This window comes from Coturnix japonica, chromosome 11, assembly GCF_054131305.1.
Source record: "Coturnix japonica strain WE chromosome 11, WE-NBRP24, whole genome shotgun sequence".
NCBI lineage: Eukaryota > Metazoa > Chordata > Aves > Galliformes > Phasianidae > Coturnix > Coturnix japonica.
The window spans coordinates 12,965,082-12,986,490 of record NC_140673.1 but is presented as its reverse complement, the minus strand read 5'-3'; the positions used below and the strand labels follow the sequence as shown (position 1 = coordinate 12,986,490).

The 21,409-nt window shown below is 36.2% G+C and overlaps 1 protein-coding gene across 1 annotated transcript in view; it reads right to left on the bottom strand.

Moving 5' to 3' along the window:
• The window catches only part of DPYD (dihydropyrimidine dehydrogenase), a 308,967-nt gene that overhangs the window by 154,865 nt on the left and 132,693 nt on the right, over positions 1-21,409 (bottom strand). The window contains exons 9-12 of the mRNA XM_015870373.3: positions 19,375-19,482; positions 16,563-16,732; positions 13,107-13,317; positions 5,160-5,344 (exon numbers count right to left, since the gene is read on the bottom strand). Coding sequence (XP_015725859.1) covers positions 5,160-5,344; positions 13,107-13,317; positions 16,563-16,732; positions 19,375-19,482 — 674 coding nt within the window. The remainder of the gene's footprint in view (positions 1-5,159; positions 5,345-13,106; positions 13,318-16,562; positions 16,733-19,374; positions 19,483-21,409) is intronic.

The following is a 21,409-nucleotide window of genomic DNA, read 5'->3' as shown; positions in this document are numbered from 1 at the left end:
GTTACATGAAATTGAATCTTCACTAGTGACCGAAAACGAGCATCCTGAGATAAAACAAATACAATTCAATAAACATATAAATAAACAAACATTTAAAAAATAAAATAAATTAAAAAAAATAAAAAATAAAAAAAAAAACATTTAAAAAAAAAATGCAGAGAAATATTTACTTGAGATGATTTAATACAGCCTCACAAAAATAGGCCTTCCCTCCTGCTTGTACATTGGTCACAAGTCATTTGCCCAAACATTTCAAACAGGCAGATTCTTCCCACTTAACTATCCTCATGAAGAGCAAAACCATCACCAATTTCATCAAGGACGACTAAAAGACCTCAAAATGTGCCTAACCATTTGTTCCTGTTTGGGTGGCCTGGGTTTGTCCAGGTAGCATAACAGGAGAAGAAAGAAAAAAATAGATATTTATGGATGAAATCAGGTTTTCAGAAACAAACATAGGCAGGATTCAGCTGGAGGTTCAGTAGCCAGTAGCTTTATATCCCTGCAGATTTATCTTCCTCCATCCTATCACTTTACTTTTGGCTCTATTTATTTTTGCTGTTTTTTCCTCTCAGCACAGTGCTTATAAAAGAAATAAATTTACTAAGCCCTGATGTGTTGTTTTCTACAAAGCAAAACTTTTGGCAAACTATAATGTTTTATAGGTTCCTGAAAACAAAATAATCTTTATAATGAAGGATTTCCCTGACAACGCAAAACAAATAGGAAAAGAAAGCCCGCAGGCAAGAGTTTATTTATAATAACTCTTCCCTTGATTTTTAAAAGCAGAGGACAAAGAGTATGGCTCACTCTTCCTCTAATTTGATGCCAACCCGCAAAGCTAACAATATTGCAGGTACTTATTTTATTGTTTCAGTCATGGCAATTTTTTGGACACTGCGAGAGTGTGGTGAAAAATCCCCAGCACACAGTGGGAAGTGTCCCTGCCCTGCTCTAACCAGGATATGCCCAGAGGCAAAAGCAGTACAGCCTGTAGTGCAGGGCTGAGACAGGGACTAAGCATTAAACCTGATAGAATTTGTGACATTCATTTTCTTTAGACAGAGAAAATTCTTAACCACAGTGATATGGTCTAACTCCATTTCTGTGCCTTTAACAAAGACAGACTATGAAAGTGAGTAGTTGTATTACTGTTATTTTTCATAGAGTCTTCTGTACAAATCCTACTGCTTGGAAGTTTTCCTGAATAGCTTCATCTCAGTTCTGCTTTCTCTCTCTTCTTAAGTCTGATCTTGAAACAGAGCTATCCTCCCTTACTTGTATGCCTTCTACACTTTTCCAATTATCTGTTATGTAACTTTGTTTTCTACACCTTGGCTTTATTCAATATCTTTTTTATTTCACACAGAATTACAGAATGATTGGAAGGATGCCTGGAGATGACCTAGTCCACCATCCTTGCTCAAAGCAGGGTCACCTGAGCCAGCTGCTGAGTGCTCTGTCCAGTCAGGGATTTTCTAATGCTTCTCCCATACTTTCTCTTTCTGGAACAGACATATTTCTTAGTAAATAGTGTGCAGTTAAAACATCAGGTTCTCTGCACATGCACTGCATCCAACTTTTTGAAAATGTTTTCTACTTGTCTCCACGCTAGTGTTTTACATGGCATTTTACAAGAGCAGGGACATTCATCTTTTTTCCATCAGTTCTCATGAATAGAAGCAGACAGCATAATTAACAGCTTCAAAGACAAGTTTCCTGGGAAACACCCATCTTTGGTATCAATTATGAAATAAAGTACTTTTTTGCATGCCTGAGAAATATATGAGAAGGGTCAACCTTCAGAAAAGAATCAACAACTATACTCTTCAGATTTATATTTTCAATAGCATAGACAAAGAAATATAATAATAAATACACAGTGCTGGTTCAGAGTTGCACAGAGATGTGTTCCAAATTCATACTTCACCTCACTGAAGTACAATTAATATCAGAAAGGACCTGGTCCTCTGTTCTTTAAGTGCACAGTGTACATGCCAGTCTAGAAATATGAAAGGCACTGGTCACACTGGGTCAATAAAAATATCAAACAAATAAACAAAGATATTTAAATTTTAAAAAGTAAAATAAAAAGGCTGATTGTGAGAAAGAGAGGAAAAATCACTTTGTTAGAAGGACTTTAGTGAGAATAAGATGTCATATTGACAGCCTATTGATAGGAAAACGCTTCTCAGGTAGGTGTATGAATGGAGGAAGAGTATAGAGTATCTGTAGACATCAGTAGGCTGAAGTCTACACCTTCCTGATCAAGAAAGAAAACAGTGCAAGAACTGTGATGGGAGAGCTGTTGATTTCAAAGCAGGCATAGAAAATCAGAAATTAGTCCTACAATAATTGTAAACTATCCTGACTATAGCTATTATGTAATAGTAAGTAATAAATCCCTTTCACTGACCAAGAAGAAATGGAAGAAACGGATGCTAACTGGGGCACAGAAGAGAATAGCAGCCTATATTGTTCTGCCCACTATTACAAAATTACCTTTGGACAAAAGCAAGGGCCACTGTAATCCCCAAATTAAATTCCCAAATTCAGTTTCACGGGTTAACCGAAAATCTACCTGCAGTAGTCTAGTAAGATACTTAGTAAGAATCTACCATGCAAAACCATGACATCACCAAGACTAATTTAAATACATTTTTACATTATTCATGGAGTAACAAAAATGTTTAAATCCTGGAAAAATGGGAGTAGTGCATAGTTACATTAATTGAGATGGTTGTGTTTGGACCTCTACTGACCTGTAGAGAATTGTTTCAAGGAGCCTGCATTTTCAAACAGGTTCTACTTCATCTGCCTCTGGTTAGACTTTGACTGGTCATGTTTATAGAAACTAAGCCATCACAGAGCTGCAGGCAACAATTTCTGAAATTAACCCATGCTTAGCAGAGTGGGCAGAAAACATTAAGAGGCAGGAGACATCTAGGCAACTAATGATGGAATGTTTCCAGAGAAAGAGCAGCCCAGAAGCTTCTGTAAATAATTCCTGGTTTTGAACATAAGGCATTTCTACTGGAGAGTTCTTGAGTCTAGATCTCATGCTTCACTTGATCATATGCCAGAGATTGAAATGATTGGAGTTTCAGGGCACATAGCAAGCCCATCTGTTTGTTTAGCCTTTTGTCTGGAGTAGGTTGGAATAGCAGGAGCACACCGTTCAAACAGGATTTTCTGCAGGGAGCTGGGGTGGTGGGGGGTTTGCCTTGAGTTGGTAGATACGTTTTATGAAATATTTCTACATTACTAAACACTGACAGCATTATTTATAGATTTAATTACTGAGAGTTCTGATGGTTTTGGAAATGGCTACCTATTTCTATAACTAAAATGCAAATGAATAGATGATAACAATGTGTTTAAAATCTGTCATAATTCAGACACTCAGTTCACACAAAGATTGTTTATCTTAAGAATCTCAAATTAAAGATAAAATAAGGTACTTTAAAAAGGTTTTTCTTTATGTAACATGGAAATTTTTCTGAATATGGGACAATGTAATGAACACACAATACACACAAAGGTATGCGCCCACATACATTATCTACCTCTATAAACATGGGGATAACATCATCTTCTCATAAACAACTTCTTTAAAATACAAACCCTCCTCCATACCTATCAGGTCCAAGAACTGGTAAAGTAAATTGCCAAATTACAGTGCACTCCACCACAGCAACCAGATTTTACAAGGGCTGCACATCCAAATAAATGCCCCTGGGCTACCCATTCATCTAACAGCTGGAAAGGTGACACTTGACATTTGGAAACTTTCCTGTGAAGATTGCTGTAAGGATTTCCCATTAGCTTCCTGGTGAGACTGTAAGGTCGAATAAGCTGCCTTGAAACCTGCAAAGGGTAACGGAAATTCTCTAATATCACAAACCTGCTTGCTTTAAAATTCTAATTCTTAAACTAGACTATTCAGATTTCTTGCAAAGCATTCAGTGCATTCCAAGGGAAAAGAAAAAAAGTGCCACGGATTTATAAGAAAGGCTTTGAGGAGAAAGCAACATGAAAAATAAGGGGTTTCAAGTGATAGTTGTATTTTTAAGGGTTAAAGAGGAAGGAGACAAAACGTAGATCTCCGAGTATCACAGTTACCCAAATTCACTGAGTACAGAGAAATTAGGCAAGTAGGTTGGGGTTTAAAGATGTTTCACACTCAGCATTTTCAAAGGGTTGAAGAAGCCAGGACACAAATAGTGCTTTAGATCAAGTGGGAAAAAAAAAAAATAAAAAAATGCACAGATACTAACAACAAGTTTTCAGTTGAAGTATTTTTAGGAAGTGAAATCAGACCCCAACAACATGAAATTGCACAAACATGCAATCAGAGAGGCTTTGAGCAGATGGATGGGGGAGAAAGACATCGAGCTGTTACAGTCCCAACTTCAGTTGTTCAAATCTCTTTTGGTGGAAAAAATGAATCATGTATCGTACTTCTAAAACATTCCTTGCACAATGAACACTGTCTTTGTCGTCTGTCTGTCTGTACATGGGCTATATCTTGCCTCTGACAGTTCCTCTACACTTAGTGTTCTCTCCTCAACTAGAAAAGGCAGGGCTAGCAGAAATGCTCAGAGACTCGGAAAGAGCACCAAACGGAGCATGCAATTACTAAGCTTTTCAAGTCTGTACCCCTTATATTTCCATTACTAAGGTAAATTCTCTTTTGCATCATTTTCCTCTTTGCATTCAATGACTGTTTTGTCCTGTGTTTCCATTTGAACAGCCTCAGCAAAGCCAACTCTGGTTCTCATGTAGATCATGTGAGTTCTCTGTAAGCTGTTAATACACTTGTACTCTAAAAATACTAAAAATGCCTTTTCCCATATATCAGCTGTGGCACTATTATTTTTTACTTCATGCAGTATTGCCATATTTTACTTTTTTAATAACAATGGACTTGCTTCCTTTTCACCAGTTACTAACCAGGACTTCTACTTGCCCTGTGTATTTTCCTTGACTGGAATTCACAGCTGGAGGTCAGAAATAGTTTCTTAGATTTCAATGTTAAGACAATATAACTCCTCAAAATCAAGTATGTGATCCAAGTTGAATGAGTATGTAATGTACAAATCACCAAATAATCTAGATTCAAAACCTGCATGTTTAATCTAAAATAAATAAATAGTTACCTGTATGTATCTGTGCATGTACCAAGAGGCTTGTTTTCCATCATTTACTGATTCCACTGTAGTGTTAGCATGACCACTGATATCACCACCTGCAAAAACCCAGGGTTCACTCGTTTGCATAGTTTCTGGATCTACTTCAGGAAGACCCCATCTGTTAAACTTGATAGGTGCCATGGCCTCTCTGACTGCAATTAAAGTGAAGGACAAATATGTTAACAGAAGAAAGAAAAAGAACGTTGCCAAAATCTCTCAAATATGTTCTGATAACAATTAGGAAAGCTCTTCCAAGGTCTAATTTTTTCACTTAATTAAATGTGAGTTTATTACAGAACTGAAAAATTGTTTTCTATACAGAAGCATTTATTTTGAGGTAGTAGATGTACATAGTCAGTAACACAGCTCAGAAGAATATCATTTATTATATGGAACAGTCCTTTGGTAGCATCAGTAACTGGCTGCTTCCTCTGTGTCTGCAAAACCAGATGTGTCTACAAAATACAAGTAGACAAGAGTTTCAAGAAGTGACTGACTACAAGAAATAATTGCTTTTAGTGTTCTTTTGCTCTCTCCCTGAAAAGAAACAATGTACCCCAGAAGCTACAACTGACAAAGACTTTCACGCTAGTATAAATATGAATAATCACACCCCAGGAAAAAAAATAATCTAATACTTCTGAAAACACTATTAATAAAGGGAAAAAAAATGTTGTTTTTTGTTTTTTTTTTCCCCTTCTACCCTTAGCTTTGTACTGTACTTTCCACATCAACATGCTTTCCACCTGAAAACCTAACATATTCACTCCTGTGCAACTTCATATACCACATATGATTTTTGAGGTTTAAAGCCAAAGAAGAACATTTATGGTTTCTAGAAATTCATTCAAAATGTAATGTTCACAACAGAAATGATATTCTGCTACTTTTCCACAGGTCATTATCAAACCTGATAGAAAACTTTTAGATGCAACATTTTCCATACCAGGAAATGTTATCCTTTGACAGCTTTGGTTTTGAAAAAATGTACTGATTCAAAGCATTTTCTTTTCTGGAAAAGATACATCAGAGTAAAATAGAAAACATACCACATTGATATTTAAGCTCACAACATTCTGAAATTAAGGTTCATTTTGAAGCACATACATATATAGAGTGTTTCTATACAATAAAAATGAAATGTTTACACAAAGATTATCTTTCTTATATTTTTCACTGCAATTTCTGAATATTTAGATCATTCATTAAGATACCTTACTTTTTTAAAGCCAGTAAACAGTATATATAGGCATTCTGTGTGTGACCTAACACTGTCTTTAAAAACAACGTAGATGTAACAACTAAAAAATCAGAAAAATAAACAATTAGACAAATGACAATGACCACAAATAAATGACCTTAAAAATAATCTTTCTTTCTTAACATGATTTTGATTATGCAACTTCTAACATCATTTCCTTATCACTGAGACACTTCAGAATAGCTTCATGAAGAGAATCACACTTTCAATAAATATTTTCAGCAGACGTTGATGCCATATATCAAAGTGAGTTATTTTTATGTGGCTTTACATCTCAGGAACCGAAGATTTTGCAATAAAATGCAGCTTAAAATTGTGCCGCCCCTTAGGGACATACCGCTAGCAGATGCAGATTGCCAAGGTCAATTAAACTGATGTACTTGCGCTGTCATATATGTAAAAGAGAAACCTGCTAGCTTAAAACAAGAATATTTCTGCTACACCAACACAAGGGCAAATTCACACTACTAGCCCAGAGCACAGACAGGTGTACAACAACCTGCAAAGACATCTTTCTCACACAATGTCATGATGGAATTTTCTTCCCGGGCTCTGCATCTCCCTTCACCACCAAATCAAATATCACAAACGTATTTCAAAGAGCAGAGCAAAATAATAAAGGGTAAAATAATAAAATCAAAAGCATGATGCAAACATTTAAATCTGCTTATCCCACCTATGCTTACCCTTGGCAAACACGAATGGTCATAGGACTGAAATCCAAAGTTTTGGAGGTTTTTGTGTTGTTTTTTCATTTGTTTTGTTTTTGCATCTGTTTCAGAAAGCAGAATCACTATTTTAAGCTGAAAGCAGAAATATTTAATCTATATTCAAGACATACTGCTTGCACAAACCCTCCTATCCTACACAGAGTTTTGGCTTAACTCGGCGAGAATAATATTTGCCTAGTAGCAGAATCAAAAAGTTATGAAATTGTTTTCTTTAAAAATACTTAAATTATTGAAAGGTCATTCCAAACAGAACCTTCAGAGGGAGAGAATTTTCAGTCTGGAAACAGCAGTTTGTTGGGTTGGCTTTTCTTTTTTGTTGTTCTTGTTTCTTTGTTCAAGGAAAGTGTCTGTAGTTGCTGATAGTAGTTTTATTATACTTCAGTAATATTTATAAATCAACATGTTAACTTCCTCTTTATGTCTCAGACTGTACATCAAGACAACTTTCAATCATCTTTGCCATACATAAGATAACTTACTGGGTGCAGTGGTGCCATCTCAGCATGTGATCTAGACAGTTCTCACAAGTCAAATACATACAGACTTGTAAAGACATGTTCAGAAGAAAAAAAACATCATAGTAGAAAACTTGCCACTGCAGGGTTTGGTACTGGGGTTAGGATAGATGACTTTTGTTTTTTTTTCCACTGAGATAATATTGAACCACAGTATGTGTATTAGAGGGCAACACACTGCTGCACACATAGATTTTCCACAGGAAATTATGTACAACTAAAAGTTATGACTACTATCTTTTAATTGTGGGGGGGAAATAGGTATTATTTCAGCTATCCCAGATCTGCTGCTTTTCTCAAATTCATCTTTGGATTGTTCTGTGCTAAAATAACTGTATGGCCATAATTATATCAAAAGCTTTTTGAGTGCCAAAAAGCCCAACGTGCATCTGCTTGAAACAACTTCCCCTGGGGACTGAGGATTTGTCTGCCTGATTCAGTGTTTTAAAAACTGAGAAAGCACAGTTCCCTTGTGGTATGGTTGACATGGTATCCAGCAGCTATTTCCTTCTGTTTTTCTTATAATCTCCAAGATTTAGATTAAGTAAAAATAAGGACATGATTCAAAGGCATCTTATATGAGTTCCTAATACCCTTACAACTTATATCTAATATCTGGAGCAATTGAAGGAACTACTTACTACACTACCTGCAAGAAGGAAGAACACTGGTCTTCCCAAGTGGAGGTTTTTGCTTTGCCTCTGTGAGGTGTGAGAAAGAATCTAGGAGCCAAAACCTGGTCTTTTAAGATGAACTTGGCTATCAGTTTCCTGAGCTGCTGTTTGCCATGGAACAACAAGCAAATAATTTGCTTTCTGTTTTTGTTGGTGCTCTGTTTGGGACAAAATAATGAGAGGAGTGTCTTTCCAATGCCTGCAATCTCACATTCTTTAAAATTCCAAACTAATGCAGCCATTTTGTATTTATTTTCCTCTTTCTTCAAAATTTGGAGTGCAATCTTGGGCCTCTACTGCCTTCTCCTTTATATCTCCTTTGTATCCTGATATTATACATAAGTTGCCCCGAATGTAACAAATGCCATTTATTTCCATGGAAAAGACAACAGGTACAAAGAGCTATAAGATAGTAATTGATAGAGAAAACTCTCAGCTACAGAACACCATTTTTCAACACAGTCAGCGCCATTAGCTGTGCATTTTTGCCAGCCATGAAGAAGCGCCTGAATTCTCCGCTCATAAAAATCTGCACCAGTGGAGGTGACCCACCACCTCCTCAGTGTGCTCACATCTACTTTTTTGTCTCCATAAATGCACAGCAAGTATCAACAAATATCAGTGGGTGCCATTAGTTTTGCGTGGAAGAATTCAATGACACACCTTTACTCCATACGCACCATGTCAGATGCCACTTTGTCAGAGTGCCCCTCTACTGGCATCTGTCACACAGCAACAAAGTATGATGGAATATTTTTGGAAGGTTCAGCCTTTGCTGACATACTACCAAAATCAGCCTGTGATATCGTTGGCAAACACAGCAATGTAAGAGGCATTACTTTCAGAGCATCCCTCATCTATAATTTGAAAGGAACTTTCTGGATGAAAAATAACATACAGTTGAATTATTCTAATGCTGTCAAATGATGCTAACACAAATAATACCAAACAAAAGGACAGTTCTGAATAGATATTCTCCATTTGCTATATTCACAGAGCAAATAAACACAAATGGAAAAGCAGCAGCAAATTATTGTGCTTGCAAAAACAATATTAAAATGTAAGTGAATACAGAAAAAATATTTTAATTAACAAAACAAATCAAATGGAAAAGATTCCTCAAATAAAGCTTTAAAAGTGAATCTGTGTGTGTTTGACTGCCATGACTAATTATGTATCCATGTAATGTGTGTTCAATTTGGGCTTATTTAAATAGCAGAAATGCTCATTAGCTGCAGTATATCTGTGAAGCTTCAATAAACAGTTTAATGGTTTTTATGTTTAACCAATTTCATAAGTTCCTGTAATTTTAGCTTTAGTAGCTCATTAATGTTATTTTTGATATCCATCTTACAGGCTTCCTTTACAGTGAATAGAAGCACTACTTCAGAAAAATACAAATATACTGTATCTTCCTTAATCTCAAATGTAAAACTATAACCATCATACACACCAACAGTCTCATTAACTGCTTATGCTGCCCAGTCTGGAGGCCCAGAAGACAAAGGAAGGCACACAATCATGCTTTTCCACCACCTCTGCCCCACTAATGTAGTGAAACAGGAATAAAAGTGCTTTAACCAGTTAAAGCTGGGCCCCAGGTGTACTGGGAGAGGTTCCTACCAAAAGTCTGCTGCCAGCTATCTTCTATCTCTTACTAGCTTGCTGAACAGAATGTTGTAGTGAATGTATGCCACCAGTCTCTACAAAACACACTTCTGCATTCCATTTTGGAGTGCATTCTGACCAAGTGTACTATTTTCCACAAAACTGTCATGGTTCTCCACATAAGGTCCAGCTTCTTCACAAAAGCATACAAGAATATATCAGAACAAAGACATTTGTTCCTGTGTAAAATTTTGCAATCCCAAAATGTTGTTCCCTTTTGCTTATCAGAAGAAAAACCAACAAAAAAAGTATTCAGAGTTTAGACTTTAAAACCAACTGGATCTGTTTTGAATAGCATGTTGAGGCTGCATGCACTACTAGGACATAATTAGCATTACATGTGTATACGCTGATTAGCTGCAATCTAGAATGGTACCAGAGATATTTTAGTAATACATTGCAGTTCTCCAAAATAATAAAGCAAGCAAAAAAGCTGGAACATCAGAAAGGGTACAAAATTTTCCTTCATCTGTTGGTTTATGCTAATCAGTTATGACGGTTGAAGAGTTCAGTAATCTACACAAGAATTTAAAATAAAATAAAAGCAGCTTGTGCTTGCAAAATCTTTTCACAACAAAGTAAAACCTTATTTTTACTCCAACTGTAGTAGATTGATTTAAACTACTTTTTCTTAAACTGGTTTCAGTAAAGTACCAATGATCTTATAAAAGCCAAGAGGGCAACACTCCCACTTTGTCTATTAGCAACTTCATGAGCATAAAATGGATTTACAACTGATTTCTTTTTAATGAATGATGCATTTATACGATTTCCAATGGGAAGATGAATATTTATTGAACTGTTTTTTAAAAACACAATTAGCATATATAAATATATATATTTATAATTATATATATTTATATATAAACATATATATATATTTAAGACTAAACATCTACTACAAGTGCAGGGAATCTCTGGTGGAAATGTAATAGTTACTCTGCCAGTGAATGTGAAAGAGCTTGATAAGGATAATAGACCAGAAAAAGCTTTCTAACCTATGGACTGTTTCTACTGAGTCCAGCAGCACCCATGCATTTGTATTGTGTTAAGCAAAACAGGTATATCAAGAATATCCTATACTTCACTGAACTGAGACTGTCTCATTTCATTCCCTTTGGTTCTCATAGCATTTTCTTTATTCTTACATCAGTAACAACATTATTAATAAGAAATAGACAAATCCTTCTAGCTTAATCCATACCAATTCTATACCACCTATATCAGCATTCATTATTTTTAGAGATGCCTGATAAATTAGATCACTGGCAGAACTCTGCATGTGCAACAAATAACATCCTTATTCAACATGCATGCAAGTCACCTAGACATGGAAAAATTCGGACTGTAAAGGCCCTCTGGAGATCACCTAGTCCAAACCTTTCTTCAAAGTTAGATCAAATTTAAAGCCAGAATGGGTTGCTCAGGGCCTAGTCCAGTTTCAAGTAGATCTGGTGTATTCTTCTCAAACTCTTGTTGGAGAAATCTGAATATTTCCATCTCTTGAATACAAAAATACAAAATACAAAAATGTGACAACTTTTGGAAAAACATTAAGAATATAAGGTATCCAGGGTTGTTTTTTTTAATATGTTTTGTTGTTCCTTTTTGTTGTGTATGTCTCAAGGTTTAGTTAGAATTCAGCTCAGTGGTGAAAAGTACATTCAACTTTCGTTAGACTGTCTTAGGCTAAAAACAAAGGTCTAAAAGCAACTGGAATGATGTGCTCAGAATAAGTTCTTTATTCCCTCCAGTCTTGGCCCTCTCACTTTTAAAAGGTGCAAAACAAATGCTGGTATTTCTTGCCTCTTTCTTTATAATTTGATTTCTATTTTAATAGCAGTTTCACCAAAAATGCATTGTGAAATTGATGAGTGTTGCTCCCCTCAAGGGCAATGAATGATTCTCTTCTTTCATGATCAGATTTCTGTTTTTTTTTTCCCCTCACATTTTGTATTCATATTTTAAAACATCACAACACGTCATCTACAGGGCAAACGCACAGCAGAAAATACAAAACTAGCACAGTATCATGGCAAAGCAGCACAATAAAATCCACCCTTTTAGACAAAGCAGTTTGCAATGTGAGAGCAAACAGAATCACTCATTTATCACAAGTTGTATGAATCACAACGAAACAAACTGCTTGCATAGATTAATACTTGATTTATTATGAGGCTCTAGAAATCCTTCCAAAAGACTCAAAACAGGATTTTTTTAAATTATCAACAACAAAACATTCCAGAATTGTTCATATGTTTTGAACTTTCAAGTCACCTTTGATACAGTGTATCTGAGCTCTTTAACCTAGTGTCAGAGAACAGTCTGAACTTTGCTCAGTTCTCATGCTCTTAGTTGAACTCATTTTCTTCTGCTCTTTTGCATCTGAGACACTGAAATGCCATCTACATCCGAATTTCTTTATACTTATTATGGAACTAAATACACACTTTTCCTTTTCATTTCTTTTCTTTTCCCTTTCTTTTTAAGACCAAAGTTTGTAAAGAACAAGTAAACAACGAGACATGCTGAGAAAAGCACAGAACAATTTAACAAATCCTGCATGTATGAGAGAAGCCACAGTCCTCTTGGGTACATATAAGAAGTGAGTGATACCCAAAGTTGGTTAAACCAGAATAGCAAATCTGTCTTAATTCTTTCTTAATTCAATAGGTAAAAAAGGTTTCAGAGATCTGATCAGTTCAGTCTAAAGTAGTAGTATTATGAGTTTCTCTAAGGTTAATTAATGAGCCCAAGAGAAATCCCCAGGAGTATTCTTAGTTATCCCTTTTGCACTGAGAGAAAAGCAAGATATATACTGAGCAATTGTACCTCTAATCTGGGTTCCTGCTCTAGACAGTAACATGTAGAAAACTGCTTGTTAATCATACTCTTAGTTTTGTCCTAAGAAGTATAATTAAAGGGCAAACCAAATACTGTGGAAAGGACTGAGTAACAAGCATTGTAATCTCCAGAAGTCTTATTTCACAAAACTGCCAAAGGACACAAAATGGCCGCAGCTAAAATGACAGCTGGTATCCATGAAATGCATTACCCAGGATTACCTTTAGCATCACTCAAAACTGAGCCAAATGCACTGATCACCACGTCAGCTTTCAGACGAACAACCTGATCCTCATCTTCTTTCCAGTTTCCATCACTGCCCTGTTCAGTTCTAACAAACTCCATTGCAACAATATGTCCACTTCTAAGTACAACTTTCCGAGGGGAGAGAAAAGGCAGAAATTCACACCTCTCTTCTTTTGCAAGTTCCATCTGTAGAGTAGAAGTAATGAAATAAATAAACAAACATGATAAGTTTTATGAAAAGTTCACTCAAGATGTTACCACACGTTCTTCTTTAGCAGAAGGCACTGAGTATGTTATACTGATAGGCATCTTAATACTGATTTCTGAGCCGGCAGTGCTACTCAATCAATCAGTTTCTAGACAGTGGCACTTGTTAGATTTGCAATGCAAATGTTTTTCTGACACATTTACGTCCTTTTTAGGAAAGACATGCTGGTGAGGTGAGGTGCTGGAATTGCTCTTTATGTGACAGAAGAGCTAGAATGTACCAAGCCCCACCTGGGTGTGGAAGAGAATCATGTGGAGAGGTTGTGGGTGAGAAGTAAGGGGCAAGCTAATACCAGTGACACTGTCGTGGGTGTGCACTACAGACCACCCAATCAGAAGGAAGAAGCTGATGAGGTCTTCTACAAACAGCTGGAAGTTGTACTGGTACCTATGGGGATTTCAATCATCCTGATATTTGCTGGATTAGAAGCATGGCCAGGCATGCGTGGTCCAGGAGATTCCTGCAATGTGTTGAAAATAACTTTCTAATGCAGGTCGTGGAGGAGCTGACAAGGAGAAGTGTGCTGCCAGACCTTGTTCTTACTAAGAACAGAGGGCTCGTTAAGGGTGTAAGAACTGAAGGCAGCTTAGGATGCAGCAATTCTGAGATGGTGGAGTTCAGGATCTTACACTGAAGAAGCAAAGCTACAAGTAGGATTGCTGGACTTCAAAAGAGCCAATTTTAACCTCTTCAAGGATCTACTTAGAGGCATCTCATGGGATAGAGCATTGGAAGGAGAGGGAGCCCATGAGAATTGTTCAACGCTCAAACACTGTTTCTTCTAAACTTAAGATCAGTACATCCCTAAGATAAGAAATTAAAGAAAGGTGGCAGGAGACCTGCATGGATGAACAAGGAGCTCACTGATGAACTCAAAGGGAAGAAGGTCCAAGAACTGTGGGAACAGAGCTTGCCTACTTGGGAAGAATATAGGAATATAGTCAGAGCCTGCAGGGATTATATGAGGAAGGTTAAGGCCCACTTGATATTTAATCTGCCAAAGGAGGTAAAGGATAATAAAAAGGAGGAATAACTACATGCATCAGTACTGGTGAGCTAAAAGATGAGCTCTGTTGAGAATAACCTAAGGGTTCTGTTGGAAAATAGACTGGCCATGAGCCGGGAACATGTCCTTGTTGCCATGAAGGCCAGTGGTATCATGGGGTGCATTTGAAGGAGCATGGCTAATAGGTTGAGGGAGTTGATCCTTCCCTTCTACCCTGCCCTGGTGAGTTCACATCTGGAGTACTGCATCCGACTCTGGCTCCTCAGTTCAAAAAAGACAGGGATCTCCTAGAAAGAGTCCAACAGAAGGTGACAAAGATGGTAAAGAGCCCGGAGCATCTCCCATTAGAGGAAAGGCTAAGAGACCTGGATCTATTAAGCCTAGAGAAGAGAACGCTGAGGGGATATTATCAATGTTTATAAATAACTAAAGCATGGAAAGTGATTGGATGAGGCCAAATTCTTTTCAGTGGTGTACAGTGATAGAATAAGCAGTAATGACCAAAAACTGGAACATAGGAAATTCTACACAAATATGCAGAAGAACTTCTTTACAGTTCAGATGACAGAGCACTGGAACAACCTACCCAGACAGGTTGTGAAGTCTCCTTAGAGATATTTAAGACCTGCCTGGATGCCTAGCTGTGTGCTGTACTGTAGAGTAACTACTTTAGCATGGTAGTTGGACTTGATGATCTCGTGAAGTCCCTTCCAACCCCTTCAATTCTGTGATTTTCTGATTATCTTATTCTTCCTTGTCACTTTGAAAAATTTCTTTGAGGGCAGAAGAGCTACCTTTTGCAATTGTCTGTGCTTTAACAGGCATAATATTAATTAAGCACTTGATCCAATTTATGTTTTCTATGATTGCGTTTATTATCAAATGCCAAATACCATGTGCAAATAACAGTGTGACAGACAAGACTTAATATTCTCTGATGTGGTAAAAATACCAAAGTCTAACAGCATGCCTCTGTAGAGACTTCAGTATTCTATTGTCTGTCTTTACCAGACAAATAATGTAAATTTAATATCTTTTACACGTAATATCTTACAAAATTTTCAGCCTGATGTCATTCTAGCATGGCCACTAGCCAAATCTATATTTAATTTCTGTTTTTCAAAACTCCTGTATGATGATATAACATAAGCACTGATAACTTTTAGGAATTGACCTAAGCTGCTAACAAAGATTTGGATTTAGAGTTTAGCTGATTCTTAATGAAGAAGAATTTGAATAGCATGAATCTTTGCTACAATTACTTCAGTAATTTCATGGTGTTTAGATGTCTTATTTTAAGTGCAACTGAAACAGAATTTATGCTTCAGATCACCTGTTCTTTGTTTCTTCCACTTTCGCCCACCTTGTATAGATCTCTGAGATGCCCATCTTCTTGAAAAGAGATGATCAAATTCCCATAAATCCCTTTATAAAGATGTAATTGATGTACTAATAGCTAAAATCTTTCAAAAGTATGAAAGATGGACCAAAAAAATAATAATGGAAGAAGCACCAAAATAAGAAAATATAACCAGAAAAAATAAATAAATGTTGTAGTAGGAATAAATTGAGGAGGTTTAGAAAGTTTCAGAATTTGCAGATGTCCCGATAAACGCCAAAGTGCAAAGTCAAACTAAAAATCAGAACACTAAAATCTGTGATTAATGTCATCCCTCTATTGCCACTGGCAGTGATTCAAACAAAAATCATCATAATTTCCTTCCAAGAATTTAGGGACTCCCAAAGCTATGTGAAGATCACTGAGATTCACTAGGCAGCAGCCATAAAATATAATCCTTGGACCTGAAGAATTACCTATAATGCTCAAATGCCTCATGGATCTCTGAAGTGCCTCCAAGATGTTCAAAACTCTACAGATTTCTACTTTACAGGAAATTTTACCCTTTTTATGCAAGGGCATCTCTCTGTCTTTACAGGGTACAACAGGGAAATGTCTTCTCCAGAGAATACAGCAAATGAAGTTTAGAGCTTAAATAAAATTTTATACACTTTAAGAGCATTTTTAAAAACAAATATTTGAGTAGATGTCTTTTAAGTACCAACAACACCTTCAGGCTCTACAGAAATAACCATTATTCCTTATAAATGCTTTTTTTTTTCTTTTTCTTTTTTTCTTTCTTTTCTCCCCAATTTTACCTCTTCTGGGACAGCCCTGATATTAGTGAAGCCCTTTCTGAAGACCACAAACACACGACGAGCTCCACAGCGTAAAGCAGATGTTGCACAGTCAAAAGCAGTGTCTCCTGCCCCAAGTACAATCACAGTTCCATGTATTGATGGCAATGGAGAGTGACAGGCACACATCCCTGAAAGATGAAAGGAAAAACCCCATTTTCAAGTATGAGAAACCATTTCTGCATGACAGCTCAAAAGGTACTTGTACTCAAAGCAGTGTAAAATTGCATCTTACAGTCTCTAAGCATGGAGTGTCACTATCAAATTATTCTGCTTCACTGAAAGACAGTTTTATTCCCATTTTTAAAATATGCTCATTTACATAATTTTATAGTCAGAACTCTAAGGAGCAGCACCTTTCTCTCTGGAAAGGACACAAAAGACACAGTTCTAGTTTTGTGAGTCCTTTTGGATAGAAATTAGCATTGTAATATGCTTTTATTCAAAAATTAAGCTTCTCATATATCAGACTCAATCAAGATGGCTAAAAAAACAACTCATAACAGATTATAACGAATAACACTTGCTTTTTTTCTTTTATTTTATTTTCTTTCCTTTTTTTTTTTTTTTTTAAGAAAACTTTTCAGTTGTTGATAGATTTGTACGATAGCTTCACAAAGTTAGTCCCTTAGTCACAGTTTTCTGTAAGGCATTTATGCTGACATGGTTCTCAGAAACTATTCCCTATGACAGCTGAACACCACACTAATTATTAGAAGATTATTATTATACTAATTCCTAGATGTTGCTCTGGGAAAAAAAATGGTTGAACTACAGCGGTTTTCACAAAGTGTTTGCAGAAACTTACATGCAGAGAATGCTGATTTTGTGCTTTTGTTACCCATAGCTTGTATTCTAAGATTCACTTCTATAAGAAATATTAAAATAAAACTTAACTCTGTGTATTCTGTGCATTAGAATGCATATTGCTATCAGTTTAAATAGACCTATTTATTAGGGAAACTACTGCAATTTAAAGACAATGCCATAAACAATATAATTTTACATTCTCAGCCTGTGATAATTTTAGTGAGGAGGCACTAAACATGTAATCATTGCACTGTGACTTGAATATCCTGCTACAGCAGTAGCAGATTTCCAACTTTTTCAGTTGTACAGACACACACCAATTATTCAACAAAACAACAGTTTTAATTTAAACATAGAAATGGAAATATATATAGATCCTCTCTCTACTCTTAAAATGCCTGATGTATGGCAAATGCTTGATGTATGGCAAATGTTGTCATGGTTCCCCATGTATATAGAATTGCATCTGCTATTAACGTAATAAGATTCTTATTCTAAAATTCTCTCTAAACTTTTTTCTTAGGTTTATTTTTAATGAATTTAATCCTCCACAAAAAATGCACATTGAACAATAGAAAAAGAGCAAGTGCAACAGTGGAATGGCAGCTCAAGATACCATGGCAGAACTAGCCTAGAGTGGATCTGTTGTGTTTGCCCACTTTGTTCTTGATTTCTCCAGCATCCCATGTCTCTGTTTTCTGTGTATTTTCAGAAGGCTGAAGTGAAACAAGAATTTGCAATATAAGTTAATAGTAACAAAGCCACTCACAAGTTAAATGACTGTGTATTTATCAAGGGAATCCCATTTGGAGGAAAGTATAGCAAACATGCAGAGTACAGAAGAAAAGTAACCTTTTCTCCCAACTCATTTGAGCTCAGTGAGCTTAAGAACATATAAAGAAAAAAGCATTTGATCAAAACAGCAGAGACAGATGGGGTGCAGAACTTCCCTTCCTAAACACTTGGCGTAAAATGGAATAATAAATGTTACTTCTACATGCAGAAGAATTTACTGCAGGAGGCATATTCTTTAACTCACTAATATAGTCTACTAAATAAGCAGGCAACATTATTTGATGCTAAAAGAAGTTTCAGAATGGTCTGATCTGCAGATCAAAGTGGTAAACATGTGGTTAAATATGTAGTCATATGCCTAAAACCTCATACTACACTAAGTACATATATATATATATCCAGAAAATTGTATGTGAAATTTCTTTTATCTTTATCACCACACTAGGGAATCTAGTGACTGTGAGGGAACATGGCATATAAATCACAAATCCCATGTCATCCATCCTTCCAGGGCTTATGACATCACTTTCGGAGCCACTGAAAGCATCTATACTCCCTGGGTAGAAAATTCAGCCATCTCAAACAAATCTGTAAAAACATAAAATAAGGCTGTATATGAACCAGTATCCCTAACTCCTGTCATACTACTGTTATCCTGAGGTTTTTTGGGTAGGGAACTACTGACCCTTTAAATGAATGTGCTCGTGAACATTCAGTGCATGACTGACTTAGGATGATGGTGCTACAAGTAAAACAAATTATCAACAACATACAAAGTAGCTGTTTATGTGGGACTGCAACACTTCAATATCAGATCATTTCAAGACCGTCTTACATTTATATCAACATACATAAATGAGAAGCTTATTATATCTATTGAATATAATTCAGTACAACAAATGTGATTTATTCTGGATAATAAATTGCCACATTCAGAGATTTTTATATTTTATATGGCTATTTGCTTGACACTCTCTGTAACTTATATTCATTACCACACTCTCCCGAAGTTGCAGCTCACCAGAAGGAAATTGTGGCCCAGGACCTTGCACAAGGAGGTGTTACGTAGCTGGATGTGATGCTGTATAATCACCTGTGCATTTTGATACCTCAGGAGCTGCTGATAACTTACTGAATATGTTTACAACAGAAGCAAAGTATCACACACCTGGCTTACTTGCCATGGCTACCAAAGGTAGGAAGTCTTTTGATGTGTAAAATCCTTGATCCATTCTCAGCCCTTGGAATATACTGTCTCTGTTTGGCTCTGGTAAACCTGAAAAAGATATTTAAAGGTAGATCAGACTGTCAGGGAATTTTCAATAATAAATATTTCACAATACATGAACACTCTCAAAAGTAAACACAATACAAGTAGTCCCACAAATCCTCAGATCTTAAACACCAAAAACAAAACAAACCAAAAAACCAAAAAAACAAAAAACATCACAAATGACTGTAGCATCATGTTTGTTGTCAGTAGCATACAGAAAGGCTGATCTGTTAATAGTATAGAATCTTTTGAATAAAACAAAATACCAAAAAGTATCTTCCTGTTGTTAAAGACACTCTTTGTGCTGCTGTTTATACATCTGGACAGCACAGAAAACAGTCCAGCCAGCACAGAAGTTTAAACTTCTCACAAATTGAATAAATTAGAGTATTTTCAACATGGCTTTGACTTCCTTATTTAAATCTTAAAGAAAACACATACCCATGAATGTATGCCAATCAATAATTACATATTGGAGTAAATGTCAGTATTTCTTTGGAAAACACAGAGTAACCAAAAAGCCCTAAGAACCAGTAGGCAGAAATGGAGTATACAAAGTAACACACTTCCCTCCCTTCCTGTGATTGATACAAACATAGACCACCACAGGAGTCTCACTTTGATTTCAGGAGAAACACTCTGGTCACTACTGAGAAGTGCAGGGTGAATTAAAGATGATTTCCATTCTACCTTATGTCCATCCATTTTTGGACAGAAAGAGAAAATCTCATACATATTTTTCCTTTTATTTTTGACATTTATATAATCTCCTAAGCAAAATGATTCCATCTCTAACAACATCAGTAGTTCAGCTACCACTGGTTGAAGAAAGAAACAGAATTAAGAGAAAGTTACAACATCCAGGGTTCAGATTTATCATACATTCAATGCCACTGAAACACCTGGCATAGTTTCACTGATGGTTGTACTGGATTCTGATGCATCTTATACTATTTCTTAATATTTGCCTTTAAAGTGATAGCATTTAGTTCTGTTAAAATAGAAAGATTAAGTAGTTTTTAAAGCCAATAGGATAGCTAAGAGTGAGGCAGACACAAAGAGATCAGAAACTGATATGATTCACTTTTGAGAGACATCATTTCACAATAAACAGCCACCTTTCAGAAGCATGCTTTACAGAAGGATCAAATACTGATAAATAGCCAACAGCCTCCCAGGAGAGAGAGGAGAACTACAGTATCATGCAAATAGTTTTAGAGAAGAAATAAAATTTCAAAAAAACAAACGAAAGAAAAACAACCCTAGAAAAAACAAAGCAAAACCAAAATAACAGTCATCTATAAAAGACATAATTTAGGTCAAAATAATAAAATAAGGTAAATACCCTTTGAAGGTAAGAATCAGAGAAAACCTTTAGCAAAAGGGAATTTGCACATTACAAAATAGCCAGGAGCCACCCAAGAAGAAACACTTGCAAAAACATGAGATCTTTCCCTTAGGTTTTAGGCTAAAACCAATGTTAGTAATTTCTTTACTCTCCTAATCTACCTGCAACCCATCTAAAATCATTTATTTATTACTTGTTATTTATTGTACTAAAATGATCTTCTGCTGTTCTAGATCTCCTGTCTGTAGATAACCTATACCGAAACCTAGCGATAATAATTTCCTTCACTGACACTGAAAAACAGCTCTCCTGAAAGGCAAGCAAAAGGAGGTAGCCTGGAATTACAATTCCACTGCTGGCACTGCTCAATAGACTCTGCAGAGGTACGGAAGCAGCAGGCTACTGCCCAGCTCCCTGCCTACAGCAGCTGGAGGCCTGGAGTTCCTGAAGCCTCAGTCCTTTTACCTGCAGATACCAGGAGACAAGTTTTGTAGCAGCCAGTATCCAAATCACACAAGCTACAGGAAAATGGCAGGTGCTAAGAAAGCAGAAATATTGTGAAACTAACAGCTAGCAAGGTAG